The sequence below is a fragment of the Fusarium verticillioides genome, chromosome 11 (genome assembly GCF_000149555.1).
Source record: "Fusarium verticillioides 7600 chromosome 11, whole genome shotgun sequence".
Lineage (NCBI taxonomy): Eukaryota > Fungi > Ascomycota > Sordariomycetes > Hypocreales > Nectriaceae > Fusarium > Fusarium verticillioides.
Genome location: NC_031685.1, coordinates 1919315 through 1937923, shown reverse-complemented (window position 1 = coordinate 1937923; position 18609 = coordinate 1919315). Strand labels below are relative to the sequence as shown.

The window sequence follows — 18609 nt, the reverse complement described above, 5'->3', positions numbered from 1 at the left end:
ACCCTCCTGTCCATGCCTCTGGACTGTAGCCGTCATGGGGGAGTACTGCAGCACTAGATTTACTGTCACCTTAACTAATAAATGGTATATACTTGATTTTCCACTACAACCTACTTACAAATACTTCCTTATGAATCCTACTATTGTCTTTCGCCCTTCTGCGCCCTCCGGTGACGGTATAAGCGGCCATACGTGAATCATCTCCTCTACCTCCACATACTTGAATTTGTCCAGCTCAACACTCCCGGCTACCCAGTCATCCGTATGGGTAGATGTACTATCATTGCGGAACCGAGCACTGAGACGCCTTGCATCGGCGCAGAGCAAGTCGTGTGTTCCCGACAGCAGTAAGAGTGGAGGTAAGTCTGCGATATCGCCAAAGATCGGACTGACCCTGGGGTCCGAACGTTCCAAACCTCCACTCCACATATCCGTGACCACGTGCAAACCGCCATGGCTGAGCCATGGGTCGTTGACTCCGAGTCTTTTGGTCTCAGGGTGGCTCAGGGTACAATCCAACGCAGGCGAGATCAGAACTAGGGACCTGACTCTTGATATGAGATCCGATTTCTCGCGAACGAGATGCTGCGCGAGCAACATTGCCAGATTGCCTCCCGCCGAGTCACCACCGATGCTCACGATGGGCTGCTTGACTCGGTTCATGATCTCGTGCAGCCCCGTGATGACTTGCACGGCAGTGGCCGCGGGTCGAGGGATAAGAGGGTAGATTGGGACGAGCACGTCAAGCCCGGTGTCCCTAGCGATCTGCGCCACAAGGTTATAATGCTGAGTCACGATTTCATTGACCCAGGCGCCGCCGTGGCAGTACAACATCGCAGGGCGGTTGGGCTGATCTCCCACTTTCGGTGAGAATGGCGACGATGGAATGCGGTACAGAGGCCAGTCGTGTACATCAACACGCTCAATGCTGATGTCGGGGCCGAGGTTCTTGGGAGGTGAGAAGCTCTGTGGGCGGATATACTGGGCTTGGATGTGCTCTCGCATGTTGCGTGCGGTTAAGAATTGTGTCTGGGCGCGGCGGATCCATACTAGGTAGAACCGACAAAGGCGGGCAACGAGTGAAACCATCTTGAGAAAGCGTATTGTTTTGATGGACGAACGTTGATCTTGGGGGGTTGATGATTCCCTGTCTCGTTCACAAGAACAGCGGCTGAGAAAGTGACATTACAAAGGGTGTCTGGTGGGTGTCTTGTTGTACCTTAACGAGGCGTAGCTTCCATCCATACAGTACTTGGCGATGTCATCATCTGGACAACTCCGTCCGCCCTGATGATGCAACCGCCGAGGGGGCCGAGAACAGGCTAACCTCAAACCTGAACAAGTGCGATCTCGCTTATGCAGAATGCCCCATATTATCAGCCGCAAACAATTTGACCTTGATGCTTTAGGTTAAGAGCTATGATTTTTCAGCTCCTGTCTGTCTGCTGAAGAAATCCTGAACTGGACCTTGAAGTATAGGCAAAAAGATATAGAGTAACAATTATTATAATGCTGATTATAAGTTTAACATTAACTTCACTTAATTAAAATAAGTAGCATTGAACTTGATGCGATGGATACTGGATTGATATCCTTCGTCTCGACAGGCTATTAAGTTTCTGTCTTAGCGTTTGAACCCTCTAGTCAGTGGTCACGGTGTCAGTCACATGCCAATTGCTCCGACCCTTGTCAGATTCATGCTGACGTGGTCATGCATAATGATAATAAACATTTCTGTGTTACTCCGTAAATTTTGGATTTTATTCCCGCATAGGAAATCCTGGATGCATTATGGCTACTGAACCGAGACCCAGCGGCTTAGTGCCGCGCACACGGACAATCGTGTCAGCCTGCGATACCTGCCGACGGCGCAAATTGAAGTGCTCTGGGGAACAACCTTGTCAGCGCTGCCATGCAGGTACCGTCATGTAAGATCGGGACCCCCCGAGTGCCCACTGACGCCAACGAACCTAGTACATTGTATGGTCATGGCTAATCCCTGTTTCATCGAATAGTTGTACCTATGGAAGCGCGACTGCGCGGCTTAGGCCTCTCGACTATATTCGCCAGCTTGAGTCCAGGGTGGCAGACCTGGAGGCTCAATTGGCGGGGTCGACTCCACAAACTAATGAGCATACGGCCGTATCCCTCGGTCTCTCAGATGCAAACCCACAACCTGGTTCGAGCCAAACCCACCCAAACGCTATTGATACCCTCGTCGGACCCGGGGATGACCTGCTGTCTTCCTTCGACGGATCCGAGACCTATCATGGGGCATTCGCGAGCCTAAATGTCTTGCGGATTGTGAGAGATAAATGCGACAGCCTTGCTAACATCATGGCTCCTCTTTCGTCTGGAGAGATCCTGGCTGAGGCCTTCTCCAAAGACAGTGCTCCGTTTTCTACTGAACAGGCGATGCCACTGCCCGTTGAACTACCGGACTTGGCAGAGTGTCGACGACTTTGCTACCTCGCCATCGAGGAAGCGCTGCCATGTCACGAATGCATTGACCGCGAGGCATTCTTTGCTGAACTCGTCAGAGTACATGTAAAACCGCAAGGCGAGCTTGATCCTAGTGATCGTGCCTTTCTGGCGCTGGTATTGGCATTGCTGGGATTCGCGAAGCGATATGGTGCAGACAATCATAGCCCAACGGAGGGACATTCGAACCATGATACTATACTACAGGGGTGAGAGAGCCTTATTCCTCCATATAGAGTATTAAGGGTCACTATGACAATGGCCTTGGTCGGTTCATGCAGGAATGTTGCTGACATGGAAGACAGGTGGAGATTTTATGAATCAAGCCTGCAAATGCTTCAACTGGATGACCTATGCAGCCTGGACATTTTAAGAGCCATCATATACCAGGTTCTGTTCTTGGCATCAAGCTGTATGCTATCTAAAGCCTACACACGACTGTCGATCGGAGTGGCCACCGCACTACGTATAGGTTTGCACGTGTCGGGCCCATCGTTAGGCCCAGGTATGCAATTAACCGCCGAGCATCTGTTTCGGCGGCGACAGGTCTTCGCGGTGCTCTATGCCATCGACACCTATCTCGCCAGCACGTTGGGAGTTCCAAAGCTCTTCCACCAAGTAGACACTGACCAGATCTTCCCCCTGCGTCAGGAGAACCTCCACGACCATGGTATCTCATTCGCACGACAAAATCCACATACGCCCGAGGCAGAAACCCTCGTCAATTGCCGAATATTGATAATCCTGGCAGAGATACACACGCGTCGATGTCCGTTCGGCAAAGCGATGACGCTGAATAGTAACAGCCGGACATACAGGCTGACCAGTCAGGACGTTGCTTCACTGGACGCGCAGCTCACCAAGTGGTATAACAGCCTGCCGCCTGTCGATGAGATTCCTTCCGTGAAGCGGGCTTTGCATGCCCAGTTGGCCATTCGTCATACATATGCGATAACACAGATGGCTCTTCACCGGCCATTCTTGCACCATCTAACCCGCAAAGCAGACGACAATAGCTTCAGCATGGAGGGTTACGCATATGCTTCGCAATGTATCACTGCCGCCATGCAATCAATCTGGTTAGTACTGCTTTTTTTTTTCTTACACAACGGCGCCTAACCTTGCCGTTTTGCCTTGTCCGTAATTAAGACCTTCTGGCTAACTTTGGTAACATGATAGGCTACTCCAACGCCTGGATGACCAAGGGCTTCTCCATGAGTCCCTTTGGTTTTACATCTCCTCGCTCGCATTCTCAGCTTGCTGTTTAATATTTTTCGTGTTAGGCAGTCCTTATTCTACCACCGTGCGGGATGCCACACAAGCAGCATTCATGGCGCACGGCTTGTTGGAAAAGCTGGGACAGAAGAATGAGACAGCACAGCGTTGTTTTGAGTCAATTGACTTCTTAATGGCTCAGGCGAATCTGGAAGTAAATCAACAGAACCAAGCGCCAGATAGTTAGTGAAATGTTTGACGTTACTTTGTGATCAGAATTTATCCCTGCTCACGTTTGACGCACGGTTGCTGTCTCGATGATTATGAAACAACTTAGTAAAGAATACTAGATATGCCATATGCATAGTTAACTTAAGCTGCTTTAATAACTCATACTCTGCCTAGTTAAACACTGCCCTGTAAGCACCCTATCTCCGCCACAAATAGAAGATCCTGCTGCTTGCCATCCGCCGTTCTCGACTCAGTCACGAACTATGGCAAGGCCAGTATACGCATGTCCTGCCGACTCGAAAATCTTTTTCTTAGGGCCTGGAACAGTCTCACACTGCCATAGTCTTCCCGCTAAGTCAGCAACGTAAATGCAATCGCGTTTCTTGTCCAGTCGCAGGCCAATCGCCTCAGCGAACCCTTGAGCAATGATCTGTCTCCCGAGCTTATTTTCAGTGGCTGGCGGCTGTCCCACTATGGTCTTCTTGTTGAGCGTGTTACCCAGCGGCATCTCGCCTCTGTCAGTCCAGTAGAGCACGCCGTTATCCTCGTCGAACTCAAGGTCAATGGGTTCCGGTAGGTCTTTGGCGATTAGGTCAATGTCCTTGCGCGATGACGCGTCACTGCCTTCAGGTATGTCGATACCAGCAGAGAAGATTCTACCGCCGTTGCTCTTGGAGGGACCTTTCTGAGTCCAGAATATCTTACCGAGCTTATCAGACACGGTGATACCGACAGGCCAGTTGGTCTGGTCCGCGACCTTTTCAGGCTCCTTAGTGAAATTGCCCGTCTGAAAGAGAATCTCATGCTTTGAACCGTCCAGGTTGCATCGATGAATGCGGAGCCCTTCGCGGTCACAAAAGTAGATCTTCTTGCTTTTCTGGCTGATGTGCAGTTGCTTGGGAGTATGGACATGACCACGGGGGATAACTGTACGTATATCGCTACCGTCTAGCTTGGCGCTGTAGACAGCCCCATCATTGGTTGGAGGATAGCCCATGCAAGTCCAATACATCCTATCATCGCACACGTCGATGCCATCTGGGACAGCCTGTCCGGAGACCAGCGCGTTTGGACGGGCGTTCTTATTCTCAACCGAGAACTCCAGGATCTGGCCACTAGAGAGGTAAGTCTCGGGCGTCAGCTCCCCAGGGCTAGCACCTTGGTAAAAGTTGAGGACGAGGAGCTTGGTCTTTTCGCCTGACGGTGGCACAGGATACAGTCCACCTTGATCCGACTTATTCCCCAGCTTTCCCTTGGCGACGTAGTTCTCGTGCAACCATTTCAAGGTGGTCTTGGGTAAACCACGCTTTTCAACATAGTTCTCCTCGATATGCTCAACGGTATCAAGGCCTACGCTGTCTACACAATCCATGTCAGAACTCGTATGCGAACAGAAGTGGATATCAGAGAGATAAGGAGGGGAAGTAAATTACTGAGAGGGATGTCAGTGAGAAATTTCTATATCAAGGATTGGGGGTACAGTGGATCAGACATACCCCATCATAGTGCAGGGACCAGTTGGTGACTGGTACATATCCATCCAGACTCGGTCGATGGTCTGAGGGTCCGCAACTCCTTCCGCGATGACCATGAGCACTTCGCGCTTGATAGATGCCCAAATACGGTTGAAAATAAAGCCCGGCGACTCCTTCTTGGCAGTGACAGGTTTGAGCCCGCACTTCGTCATCTCTTGCGAAAGGAAAGGGAAGAGGTTACTAGCGGTGCTGCCAGATGTCATGAGTTCCACGATAAGAGCCTGTACAATTAGTAATCGTTCGGTTAAGCATAGCGACGCTTTTCTCAAAGTCTAGCCTCCTTGTAGGACTGTGTTGAATGGCTCTCCCAGCCACTCAACTACTATGAACGTACCTGAGGAGGCATCATGAAATGCGTATTGAGTACCCGAGCCTTGGTGGATTCCTTGACCTTGCCCAAAAGCTCCCTTGACATAAAAGACGAGCTATTAGAGGCCAATATACAATCTGCTGGGGCCTGCTTCTCAAGGGCTAGGAAGGTATCTTCCTTAATGCTCAATATCTCTGGCACAGCCTCAAAGACAAGCCAAGCATCCCTGACAGCTGCATCAAAGTCCTCAGTGGCCTCCCATGACCCCTTTTCTCCATGGGATATGGTGAGATAGTCGGTGATGCTTGCATCTATGTAAGCAACCGCATCTGCCCTCGACCGTTCAGACGGATCTCGGATGATGACGTGCCACCCGACACTTGCAAAACAAGCTGCGATTCTACGACCCAAGACACCGCCGCCCAGGATGACGATAGGCCGCGACGTGTAATCTTTTGGGGGTAACCAAGTCATTGCTGTAGGTACGTGGTGTTGTCGAGATGAGGATTGGTAGAAACTTAGAAGGAAAGAGATGTGTATATGCATAGCCGAGACCAGTAGCCGGGGGGTTTCGTATCAACTCATATATACCTTTCATGAGTACCCTCTTCTTTTTTTTTTTTAACGCAGCAAGGTAGAAAGAATACTATCCATCTACAGAGATCGGCTGTCGTACTCCGTCAGGCGGTCTCAAGAGCCACGAGTCAAGCTCACCCCAGCCGAGGGAATGCAGGACTTCAACAGGTGAAAAGTGTATTATGTGACGAAAAGCGATTTGGAAGATCCTGATTGCATATTAAGTGGATCAGAAAGTTTATTACCATGACCTCAGATTCTGGGGGTGACGGATCTTCAGCTTCGGAACACCTCGGCGACTGCATTAGCGCCAGATGATGCTGATCTTGTCCACCTACCGACCAAGCCGGCGCTAAAAATTCCCAGATAAAACGATCAGAGGAAGATTTCTTGATCCTAAGTACTCTGAGCTAATCTAAGAAGGTGACTTCAATGCATACCGCAAAAGGAAGGTCTGGCGTAGTCAGAAGCTGGTGGCGATATTGAGTTTATGAGTCAGAAATATTGCGCAATCGAATTCCTGGACCCAGCCATGGCCATCTGAGACATCATACTGATTGACAAGATACCTTTGACGGATGTCGGAAAGGGATTCGAGATGCCTTCAGAAGCCGTTAGGCAGATGAAGCGTATTAAAGTAGAATCTGCCCCAGTATTCTTAGCTGCTGATCAATTTGCCTAAAGGGCTTATCGTAAGGAGCTACCTACAGATCTACTACTCTAAAAGTGACTTCTGCATAGCTAGCCTTTTCTCCGGGAAGTCTTCCATTAAATGACGCGGCATCCATGCAATCGGCAGGGTACCCAGACTGAATCTTGCCAGGCTCATGGCCCCTCGTCAACCGCGCAGCAACTCCAGCAGTCGCAGCGATGATGTTCTCTTGCAGGGCGAAACTAGGCAGCTTGACGAAATGTTCAAGATCGAGCGCACAAATCTGCGAGGCATCCACGCAAAGCCGTCATCATTGTACAAGTCAATAATGAACTTGAAGAAGAACAGCGTAGTGGCATTTTCCTGGCAGAACATCGAATCCTCGTTTGTGAAACTCGTGTAGTCAAGAAATCGCAACGTCGAGGTGCCGCTTGTATCTTGCTCTGTCTGTCGTTTCGCGTGTGTATCGAATGGCCTCGGTCAAGAATGTTGTGGCAACCAGCCAGTCGATAGCTGGGACAGAGATATATTTCTCTCAGTCGTGTTTCAACCTGTCCATGTCAATAAAGTCAGCCCTGGGTCACATCAAGTCTAATAGATAGCATACACACCATGGCCATCAATGCAACTGTAGTTGTATACAACATCCACGCCATCCTTCACGCACTCGCTCGAGCTTGTTCGCGTAATCGCTTTGCATGCGTGTATGCTTCATTGAACAGGCGGCCTTGCGTCAGAAAGATCTCCGCGAATTTTTCACCCGAGATACTGAGATTGATGTTGTCGACGACGATGTTTTCGACGTTGTGTTTGATCACCTCGCGCATCTTTATCAGTTCAGCCCAGGTGCTTGATTCATTGAGGATGTTCATTTATTGCCGACTTACCGCCTGCACCGTCTGCCAATCGTGTAGTAACCGCGACCGATTTGCCTCCAGGCTTGGCGATCTCTCTTACATTGGCAAGTGAAAACTGCCAAACATCCAAGCGAATGGGCGAATATGGTAGCAGTAGCAGATGAATTAATGTTGGCTGCATCAAGGACGGATCCAACATTCTGCACAAAGTGCCTAATGCTCAGCTTGTTGAGAGGATGAGTCGGGCTGAGGCCATGGCCCTCCAAGTCAAATACGTGAAGGGGGTTGTTCTCGAATAGAGAATCCTTGGTGATCAAAGGAGCCCTGTGATCCTGAATGCCGCCTCAAACATGCACAAAGACCATGGCTTGGTTTGAGATCTTTTCCTCTGGTTGTTAAGCTGCCTGCCATTGAGTTTGGCCAGCCCAACTAGCATCAAGGGTCTTGGCCGGGATGTTGATGCGGAATGGCGAGTTGAAAGAAACCCGCTGGACGGTTGTGTGAAGACAGTTTCTGCCGTGCCGATGTTGGTGGACAAGGGGGACGAAAACCGCGTCTTCGGGCGAGAGAAACGACAATGGAATTGTACTAATGCCTGCTAACACCAGCTGGCTTTACATAATGGTCAGTTGAGTTGATCAGTGGATGGGCCCAACTTACAGTGCCAGTGACCATAAAATCACCAGGCCGCAGTGTTTGGCCTTCAGAAGTAATCTTTGTTTGTGTGGGGATGTAAAGGATGAGATCTCCAGTAGTAGAGCTTTGCCTGAGGCCACCGTTGACGTGGGTCTCGACCTTCAAATCAGATGGTAGGCTGTGTTTGGAGACACCAAGACGACCCTGTACAAGACAATCAGATTATAACTCACATTTGCGCTGACCCTAGTTTGGACTTGACTCAAAATGGGACAGAAGGGATCGGGGAAGTTTCCAATAAAGAACTGCTTGTGGCCGCGCTGACCTTCACGTGAAGTCATATCGTTGGTCATGGTGTAGCCTCGGGCGTAGTCCCACGCCTCAGCGTCAGTTACGAGGGGCCGTGTAATGCTAATGGCGACCCCAATCTCTCCCTCATTACTGGAACTGTGTAACTATTTGGCGTCCTCCATGTTGTTCTTGCCCATAGCCATGATGTCTCGGCCAAAAATGGGTGTGAGTGGCTTGACACTCTGGCTAACAGCGCGTCACCTGTAGCTATGGCTTGGTCAGGATCCAGCACAGTGGTTCCAGAAGCGAAGCACGGAGGTGGGATGGTATCATGGTGCCCTTAGCCAGGCTAGGAGAGGAGATAAGACTCGGGACCTTCAGCCTAACTGATAAAAAGATTTAGGTAACTTGGTATAAGTTTAGGATGAGTTTATACTATCTGGTATGGAGTTTATTTTTTCACCCTAGACCTAGGTCTTATGCTTTTTTGCTCCCCAAGTCCAGGTCATAGCGACTAACACAAGGTAAGACCATAGTGGGATGGACTTAGGTAGAGCATAATTTTAGACGGCGACTTGAATTCCATTCTGGCTTGCTGGTTGGAATTAGTTTAGTTCAAGGCCAGACCAGCCACAATCAACAGGGTGAAACGGCTAAGATAGACATCAACTACTGTTGCCAAATGGCTTGGCTGTTTGTAAATCAGGGGGAAGTAGATGACGTAGTGCAGTGGAGGCAACAGGGCAAGTACGAGCATTCTGGGCTAAACACGATGGCATAGTGTCGAGAGTCCCTTTGTCTTTAACCATATCCCTCGCGATTGGAGACAACTTGCCTACAGCATCTCATCAGTACTTTGCACGACGCAAGACCCGAGCCGAAAGGACTCCGAACAGCACACATCAAGCATACACCATGGCCCTGATCGTCAAGCCCGGGATAGTATGTTATATGTTGATTTTAGGTACATTGGCCTTCTAAAGTATATATTAAAGAAAATAGAATTCTAAGCCTAGTTAGGTTAGTATCTTAATTTTCAGCTAAACGGAGCCTAATTAGGTAAAACGGTCAGAATTATGCCACTTTATGCAAGATAACGGTTAAAAATCAACATACAACATGCTATCTCGGGCTTGCCGATCATGGCCCATGTCTGACTGGCAAAGCAAGCTCCGACCAAGAAAAACAGCAGGTGGCCATATTGAGGACCCTGGGCAACCGGCTATCCCTGTCGTGCATCGGAGCATTGCCCCTTTATTACTTGGTCTGCTGTCTTCCTCCACAGGTACAGAAGATCACAGCACTCACGCCAACTTAGCATGAAGCTCCCTAGCTAACTAACCTTCTCATTTCCAGCCTCGGTATTCACTCTTGTGGAATCTAGGCCGAGAATGTCAAGATTGCCGTGCTTCTGTCATTTACCGCGGCATCTGTTAGTAAATCGTCGGCAGTTCAAATGGAATCATGAGGTAGTCGTTAGTGGGTGGAGCTAGACTTCCTCGAACAACCCAGATTGCCTCCTGTCGAGTCATAGCTGATACCCATGGCCGGGTACTCGATTCGAGCCATGATTGCTATCAAAACCATGCATAACGTCGCGCCGGAATGCAGAATGAATCTCATCTGCCCATCGGCTTCCGACTTCATCTTGAGATGGAAATTCGAAAGTCTCAACTGATGCTTGTTTGGGTTACCACAATGGTGGCTTGATATACGAGCGTTAGCACATTGCATCACTGTATGGGTCTGAGACGGCAAGCTTTCTGCTTCCTTCTGGGGCCCTGGTACCAGGACGATTGTGATCTGCTCAACGTCGGACCCCTGTCCCTTCAGCTGTGGTTTGCCTGGTAAGAATGTAGCTAGCTCAGGTCAATCCATCTGTTGCCCACCGCCACTAACCTGGTCACCATAATGAAATACTGTGCTACTCCGTACGCAAGTTCTAGATCACTTTGTCTTGGATCATCTCTCATCCAGTCGGCTTCGGTAGATTCACCTGAGTCCTGGAGTATGCAAGTCATTGCAAAATAAACAGTGCTATACTGGTTCTAGTAAGGAGACTCCATTCGCTGTCAGGAGGGGCAAACTAGCGTTTTACGCGGCAAATCGCATCCACATCGGCAAGTTCCTCGCTTTTATCTTGGCAACGCAAAAGCTTCCTGTGCCAAGGGACACCTATTGAGTGATGCTTCTACTGACCCAAGATTCTAACTTCATGCATAATAAGAAGACGCCACAAGTTCGGCCTGTTAATGATTTACATGTTCTGTATGTCATAGGCAGCCAAAAGCGAAAAGCGACTGAATATAGGATCAGACCATTTCATCTTCAAGGCCTGAAATATCAGCTTCTCTGTAAGGAATCCTCAAATTTGAATAGGTTCCACAGAGTCACAGTTCCAGCATCTAGTCTATGAAGATAAGGTTCGCTACATGCGTTAAGTTCATTTTGGTCGGCATATTAAATATCCCTTGGGATAGATCTAAGCCACTCGGTGAACACATTGACTTCTCCCCCTTCCAGGCACAACGTACTTTGGGTGACGCTATATTTCATGGCAAATGGTATCAGCACATGTCTATGATGGCCACTTCCTTGTAGTCAAGCTCAGCCCATGCAGTTTGAGGCCGCTCTCGTGTAGTGGAGTACAACTGGATCTGATGCCATTCCAATTGCTGCTCCCTGTTTTATAGAGCTCTTGCTTGTTGATCCTCGGAAGCGAGATCAAAACAATCTACCTGCTGAGCCGATTGCCGACACTTGTGCAGGCCTGAGCATTAGCAGAGGCTCTCGGCAGATTCGGCGTTGCTTTTACGAAAGAGTGGTTGACGCGTCTACGGACAAAATTAAAGTTAAATGGGATTTTTAGTGTGGTGGCTTGATATGTCTCGCTGAGGTTTCATAAGTTTTAAGTATAAACCAATCAACGCGTCTGCAGATGCGTAAAGGTGGCATACTGTATTTTCTGGTAACTATTCTCAATTGGGAAATCTTTAGAGATAAGTTGTTGATGCATCGAGCATTGATAAGGGGAGTCGGGGAACATTGATCTGCGCCCCTAATAGGCTATAGCATCAGCCCCTTTCAAGAAAGGTTCACCGACCTTCTGCTGCAGTCGCAGCGCTTATCTATACTCCGTTCGGCATTGCCGGACAGGTCTTTGGAAGATTCTTTCATGCAGAACTGTTACAAGCTTTCACTACAGCCAGGACCAAGACATATTATGTAGTAACTATACCCCATGGGCATGCCTGTTCTGTGTGAGATATCCTTGCAGCTGGAGCCAGCGCGTCGTCATTCTCAGACACGAGACGGTAAGGATGGTGACAATTCCTCGCTTCGAGGCCTCGTTCAGGTGATGTGGCGTGACGTGAGCTGTGCAGGGATCCTGGATTACGCGCTAGTAGCTAATAACTCCATTCAATTACACACACGCTCTAAATCGAGCTAGGTCAGGTGTACCCAAGTTGTCTCTACTACTTTGAGCTTTCAGCCAGTGAACCTGCGATGGGGCGATGTGAAACCTTTTACGCCAATTGTACGGAGTAGCTAAACCTCTGTGAGAGAAGGTGTTGAGACTTAGATTGTGTCTTAACTTCGTGTAACTTACAGTTGGTTCTGGCCAAAAGCTAACGTAACTTGCTGTGCTTTACTTTGTTCCTGTAATTGTACTCATAGGTATTGTGGCTATAGGATAGGAATGACTAGGTTCGTGAATTCAAATGACGGTTGATCTTGAAGTATGTAGAGAGATTTCATATTCAGACTTCAGAACTGGTATTAAGATGCGACGTCCAGTCCTGCTCTATGTGGTCTCCCAGTTTCATACACTAATCAGAACTCATCTTGTCAAGGCGCCAATGCGTCTCTACAACCAGTATGTCATTAAGTCATGTTGGGATTTCCCCAACAAAAGACCGAAGATTGCATCCCTTATATCCACAATGCAACAGAAACTGGAACAATGAGAGCCCTTCGAATGTCGAACCTTTTATTTCCGAGTCCACGAGTTTCTTTTTCTTCCCTTACTATATGTCAAAGTGGAAAGATACTCATCTTGGTAAGCCTGATAACCGTAATGCGTGTTTCCAATGATATTTAAATATCCCATATGGGGACTGACATGGATTGGTACCAGAAGACGATGCTCAACCAGGCAATGATCAACCGCTTGTCCTCTACACATCATACGAAAACGGTTGTGAGCTTCCGCGAATTACATTTAATATTGCATTTGATCCTACTTCCCTTCTGTTACGGCTTGCCAGGGGACAAGGTTTGGGAATCTTTAGCCCCCAAGAGGGTTCGAGTACATCTATGCTGGTACCCACGAAAAGACGAAAGGCATTGCAAAACCTAGAAGCGCAGCAAGAGGAGGTTACTAGGTCCGAAAGCAACAGGTCGCCGCCATACAAAACAGCAATGAAGGCTTCCATCGTTAATCCAGGCGAAGTATTAATAAAGGATTTGAGAGCCCGAAACGATTCTAAAGGTAAGAATAGTACTACTATGAGGCCGTTGTATACATCTGTCAGAGGACAGGCAAGAGAATCCGGTACGTTATTGATGTCAGTCAGCCGTTATATGTCATCTCGTATCAGCTTCTGACAATGAATCATTTGCATTTAGATAACCGAAGATCCGGGGGCAGGGTCTCTTCTGAGCTGACAGACGCAACGCGCGCTCTCGCTTGCCTGCGCACCTTTACTCGGTGCAGTTTGACAGATAAACCCGAGTTGAAGGAAATCTTCGACCAGTGGCTAATCTATGCGATGGAGAAGATCAAAAACGAGTCAGACAAACACCAAGTCATAAAATCTCAACTCCTCGCTGCAAAAGATGAGATCAGGTCACAAGGGGTCATGTCTCAGGCCTACTACGCGAGCGGCACAGTGTTCACATAACACCTGATGACTCGGCGTTGGTATTAAGCCTGAGGGAGACCATAGAGGATATGAAGAAAAGGGAAACTAGTATGAGCCGCCAAATTGAAAGGCTCCGGACTAGGCTGGCAGACCGCAAAAGACCAAGCTATACCACCTTCCCAAGTTCACAAAAGTCCTCACCTAGCCAGGATCAATCGAGTTCAAAATATACATCGTCAACAAATTCCCTATCGCCATCAGACAGAATGTCATATCAGGTATGTATCTGTGGTCTTCCTGAAGGGGCAGGCTCGTACTAATTGCGATACACAGTCCAATCCCACTTCCTCAAGCTCGATTCGTTCAGTAACCGAAAGGAGTCAGGGTTCTGAGTCCGAATCGGAGCAAAAGCGTTTATCCCGGCAATCTACCAAGAAGCATCAACTACAAGAGCAATCACAAGTGACCCAGGTGCTTCGAAAGCAGCTAAAAGCTGAACGGCAGCTCATATTAGCACTAGAGGAAGCAGTCACTGATTTGGAAGCTCACGTTAAAGAGTTGTTATCAGAGTGTCAACACTGGAAACAGAAATCAGCTCAATTACAGACCAAGGTCGATGACTACAAAGGTATGGATACTGCACTACATTGGAGACTAGTACTAAACAAGATAACGTCAGCAACTGCCGGATTACACAAAGTCAATACTGGAAACTGTAACTCTGTTGATAACTGCCAGAAAACGCTTTCACAGCGTATGCAGTTCTTTAACAAACGACGTAACACAAGAAGTGGTTTCAATTGCATATAGTGTTCTATACTCCTTTGTTTTAAATTTCCAGCTTTACCAAGGCACCTTCTAGACCTGCAGCATGCATTCAACACGAGATGTGGCGCAAACTAAAGGCTCTAGCCGCCGTTGAGCTGCATCGGCATCCCCGTAGACTAGAAGAGTAGCGTCCCTATAGACTCCAGCCTCATTTCTGCCCTGTTGCAATATTGGCCACCTTCCTGAAGCGTCGATTACCCGTGCCCACAATTGGCTGCTTCGTAACCCCCTTGTATATCGGCATCGCGCTCCCGTTGATACCATCGGCTACCCTCTCCGACGGTATGGTCGGCGCCGCCTCCTGGTTGCACATGAGGCCTCGGGGATGGAGTTGACTATTGTTTTACTGTCTCTGACAGCAGCAAATTGATCCCAAGAACCAGACACGGGTTGAGCCACGACAGCCACATTCTTGTTTACTGGTGTAACTCTGGACGTTAGTTCACTTTGCCTCCCGGAGAGCCACTACAATGAATTATCGGAAATTCTGACTCCGAACGGCGTAGACAACCACTTGATTCACTGTCTTGGCTAGTTCAACAGCGATATCAGCTCAAGACTCTTGTTGGGGAACCTGACACAGCCAATGCGGACATCACCGGCCCCAAAATCAGGTTCTCCCACTTTGTTCACGTTAAAGACCGCGGCACTGCAAACCCCAACTCGCAGTTTATGGACTCTCTTGGAGACAGAGAGAGGAGGTACGTAGTTAATTCTCTTGAAAATCTAGACGCGAAGTAGCTGGCGCCTCTTTTCTGATCGGTCGAGTTGTCAACGACGAGATCATCGTCAGGATATAATGTTGCGGGTCTACCGACGGGACATTTAGGCTGTACGCATACATATCCGTGTTCTCGACAACCACAGAACATTTTCTGGTGAAGCAGGGTTGCTACCATACAAACTACGTTCGATTCGTCGAGCTCAAGGATAAACACGGCCTCCAGGCACCAGTGATTTCGTTACTGTTCAATTGCATTGTTGGAAGTCAAGTGTAAATTCGCATAAGGAACTGCCCACGCGTGCTGTCAGGAGCTGCACTGATATTGTCCAGTATTCAGGACCTTGACCCTAAATGACGTAAATATTTAGGTAACTTAGCCTCAGCTTAGGGGACTAGAGCCTAAGTTTAGCGAATTAGAGCCTAAGGTTAGGGGAAATCTGTACTTAGTTTCTTTTAGGACCCTCTTTTCAATAGCCAACAGACACAACCTGAAGTCCCAGTTACTTGTACGAAGCATAATTTTACCATAACCATGCTCCAAGATTCTATTGCCAATCTGGAGAAGGATACAGTGCACTGGTAGAACATTTATCAGTCTATAAATAGCTAGTAGCATCATAGGACGCTGCTAAGCACGAGGTGGTAAATCCACGCTTAGAACAGCGACGTATGGTATGCGAGCTAAGACATAACTTAGCTTGAGGGCATGAATGACTCTAGACATCACAGTCGGTGGCTGGCGGGAATAGTTCTTTAAAAAGCCCTTAATACCAGCTCCAGTGATAGCAGACACATCTACATCTGACAGGAACTATCAGTAATTCATGAGCACGAAATGGTAACGTAATGCGGATTAGACATTTATTATCTGAACGTCCATTTCTCGCGGTGGAATAACTAAAGGCATCACAGCCTAATAGTAACAGTGCAGTCGATTACCTAGCAACCCAGAAGACCCTCTTCCGCATCTCTTGTTAGTACAAACTTCTCTGTCCCGCGATAGTATCTGAGTTCGATTTATTGCCTTACTGCTAGGCTAGACGCTCTCCTAATCCGCTTTTCAGTGTCACGCGACCGGAGAACCAAGATAATCCCCCCTTACGGATGGTCCTTAAGGGAGCGGGTGGAGTACATTACATATCATTTAAGACTTCTAATAGATAAATCATTATCCCTCGAAAGCACGTCTATATATAGTTGATCAGAGTTGTAAGGTTGCTACCGCATATCCAATCAACAGGCCATGAACGAGAGAAACTCATGACTTACGCTGGCTAGGAACTGAGTGTCTGGTCAGAGCAATGAGGCGACAGTATATACCTAGAATATAGGGTTGTATCAGTATAAGGACTATAAAGACCAATGTTTAAGAAGAGGTTCTGACTGATTATATTGAGCAAGAACAGCGGCGCGAACCAGAATAGAGTCTCAGTATAGTCTCGAGAGAAATTGTGGAAGAATGTTTCCAGAGCTAAGCGGTTAAGTTAGTAGAGAGGCCTACAATGACAAATGGATAATTACAATGCGGCCCTTGTTTATATTGAGGACTAATGTAATCTTACCGTTATTACTGGTAGGTAAGGCGTGGTAGTTTAAGCGCGGACAGGGTCGGCGCCCGAGGGAGCCGAGTCGCCCAGCCGTGTATGGGACAAGCCAATGATACCTCCCTTGGTTCAGTCCGCGGAGGGCCGATCTGAGCAAATAATATCGGCTATTTTGCTATTTATCAGTCCTTTTCACCAGTCTGCAATCTGGGTTCCATGCATGGAAATGCCCAGTTTGGATCAACTAAGAGGCATTTACACAATGACAAACCAAGCTACATTTGCTGGCCAGGTATTCACTCGCTATAAACTATCTAGTGAAATCGCCCGCTAAATCTCAATAGACAGTATGTATCGCAGGCGGATCTAGAGGCCTAGGAAGGATCATGGCGATAGAGGTTGCGAAGCAAGGTAAAAGTTTCTAAGTACCGCAAGCCCAGCGATCGGTTTTGTCTGACATTATGACTATCAGGAGCTAGCGTTGTTGTTCTTGCTCGGAACCCGAAGACTCTTGAGGAGGCCAAGAGAGAAATCATGGCCACCCGTCGATCAGAGGAGCAGACTGTTCACACCATTGCTGTGGACCTTGGCGATCACGCTGCTGTAAGGAAGACAAGAATATCTATAAATAGCTGTCAGCTGAGGCTAATCAATCAAATAGCTGAGAAGTGCCATGTCAGAACACAATGCCACGCCAGATATGCTGATTTGCAGCGTTGGTGGCACTACTCCGGAACAGATAGGTTTTCTTGTAGACCTGGCACCCGAAGCACTGGCAGCCTGCTTTTCATCTAATTACCATGCTTCCCTCTTCATCACACAGTGGTGTGTGCAGCGTTGGATTCAGCATCCGGATCCACGTCGCACCAGACGCTTGGTATACATCGCTTCTGGTGCTGCTTTCGTTGCCCTCCCAGGCTACGCCGCTTACACACCGCCGAAGACCGCTGTCCGAGCATTAGCAGACACGCTCCGCCAAGAACTACTCCTATACGGTGACGAGAGTATGTACCGTGTGCATATTGCCTTTCCAGGGGCTTTCATCACCGAATCATTCATGCAGGAGCAGGCGACGAAACCACAGCTTCTTAAGAACATGGAAGGCTCAAACTACCAGGGCAAAGAGGAATTGCTGAAAAATGTACAGAGTGCCGAGGAAATAGCCTCAAAGATCTTCAAAGGTATCATGAAGGGACGGTACATCATCACAACGGACCTGACGACTGACCTGACGCTGAACAACATGCGGGGCCCAAGCCCTCGCGATAGCGCTTTGTACGATGTTTTTATGTCATTTGTGGGCTTTTGCGCTTTCCCCTTTGTACGTCGACGATTCGACAGAATGACCGTTCAGTACGGCTTGGATAAGTCGCTGCGCAAATAGCCCCAGGTGGCGGGGTGGAGGCAAGCCAGCCTTGCAAATTTAGGTTTGAATATATAATTCAGGTGCGACTTCGATGCAGGATCTATTTGCCGATTAAGTGTCTTTTAAGCTTCGTATAATCGAGGAGCTTGCCTTTACCATCGTGCTGTGTAGTGGCGTCAGACATGCTTTCCCTAGGCCGCTTCCTCCTCGCGTGGACACTCGTGATAGCGTCCTTGTCCTCTTCTATCATGCGCTTGAACTCCAGTTTCGTGTTAGTGGCACTGTTATTAAAGTTCTTTAGTTTGCTGCAGGGAGCCAGGAGTAATACACTATTAGAGGCTTCTAAAATAATCTAATATATTTGTCAGTAGATTAGGAAGCGTAAAATAAGACTTATGCCGCTAAAAGAAACATTTTATATAAGTTTAACTACTTAGTCTAATATTACTATATGCCTATTCTAGATACCTGTATATAGATAGATAATAATAAAAGTTA

General features: G+C 48.1%; 6 protein-coding genes across 7 annotated transcripts; 3 read left to right on the top strand and 3 right to left on the bottom strand.

Moving 5' to 3' along the window:
- Positions 1 to 15: 15 nt before the first annotated feature.
- On the bottom strand, positions 16 to 1305 carry FVEG_10515 (hypothetical protein). Its single transcript, XM_018899674.1, has one exon. The coding sequence runs from the start codon at positions 1087 to 1089 to the stop codon at positions 115 to 117; it is 975 nt and encodes a 324-aa protein (XP_018757780.1). The 5' UTR covers positions 1090 to 1305; the 3' UTR covers positions 16 to 114.
- A 469-nt stretch (positions 1306 to 1774) lies between these two features.
- On the top strand, positions 1775 to 4111 carry FVEG_10516 (hypothetical protein). Of its 2 annotated transcripts, XM_018899675.1 has the most exons (4): positions 1775 to 1928; positions 2016 to 2690; positions 2787 to 3560; positions 3661 to 4080. In XM_018899675.1, the coding sequence occupies exons 1-4, from the start codon at positions 1792 to 1794 to the stop codon at positions 3941 to 3943; spliced, it is 1869 nt and encodes a 622-aa protein (XP_018757781.1). In that variant the 5' UTR covers positions 1775 to 1791; the 3' UTR covers positions 3944 to 4080. The 2 variants fall into 2 exon arrangements, with proteins under 2 accessions (XP_018757781.1, XP_018757782.1); XM_018899676.1 differs by lacking the exon at positions 1775 to 1928 and having other exon boundaries at positions 1980 to 2690; positions 3661 to 4111.
- Positions 4112 to 4177: 66 nt separating this feature from the next.
- On the bottom strand, positions 4178 to 6292 carry FVEG_10517 (hypothetical protein; the record flags this gene model as incomplete). Its single annotated transcript, XM_018899677.1, has 3 exons — positions 5797 to 6292; positions 5424 to 5683; positions 4178 to 5282 (listed from the first exon to the last, which is right to left on the bottom strand). The coding sequence occupies exons 1-3, from the start codon at positions 6244 to 6246 to the stop codon at positions 4178 to 4180; spliced, it is 1815 nt and encodes a 604-aa protein (XP_018757783.1). The 5' UTR covers positions 6247 to 6292.
- Positions 6293 to 8445: 2153 nt separating this feature from the next.
- On the bottom strand, positions 8446 to 8846 carry FVEG_10518 (hypothetical protein; the record flags this gene model as incomplete). Its single annotated transcript, XM_018899678.1, has 3 exons — positions 8446 to 8469; positions 8518 to 8697; positions 8739 to 8846. The coding sequence occupies 3 exons, from the start codon at positions 8844 to 8846 to the stop codon at positions 8446 to 8448; spliced, it is 312 nt and encodes a 103-aa protein (XP_018757784.1).
- Positions 8847 to 13915: 5069 nt separating this feature from the next.
- Positions 13916 to 15277, top strand: FVEG_10519 (hypothetical protein; the record flags this gene model as incomplete). The annotated part of the gene is made up of 6 exons (XM_018899679.1): positions 13916 to 13927; positions 13983 to 14277; positions 14388 to 14403; positions 14617 to 14759; positions 15013 to 15091; positions 15208 to 15277. The coding sequence occupies 6 exons, from the start codon at positions 13916 to 13918 to the stop codon at positions 15275 to 15277; spliced, it is 615 nt and encodes a 204-aa protein (XP_018757785.1).
- Positions 15278 to 17279: 2002 nt separating this feature from the next.
- FVEG_10520 (hypothetical protein) lies at positions 17280 to 18129 on the top strand (the record flags this gene model as incomplete). Its single annotated transcript, XM_018899680.1, has 2 exons — positions 17280 to 17348; positions 17407 to 18129. The coding sequence occupies 2 exons, from the start codon at positions 17280 to 17282 to the stop codon at positions 18127 to 18129; spliced, it is 792 nt and encodes a 263-aa protein (XP_018757786.1).
- Positions 18130 to 18609: the final 480 nt, after the last annotated feature.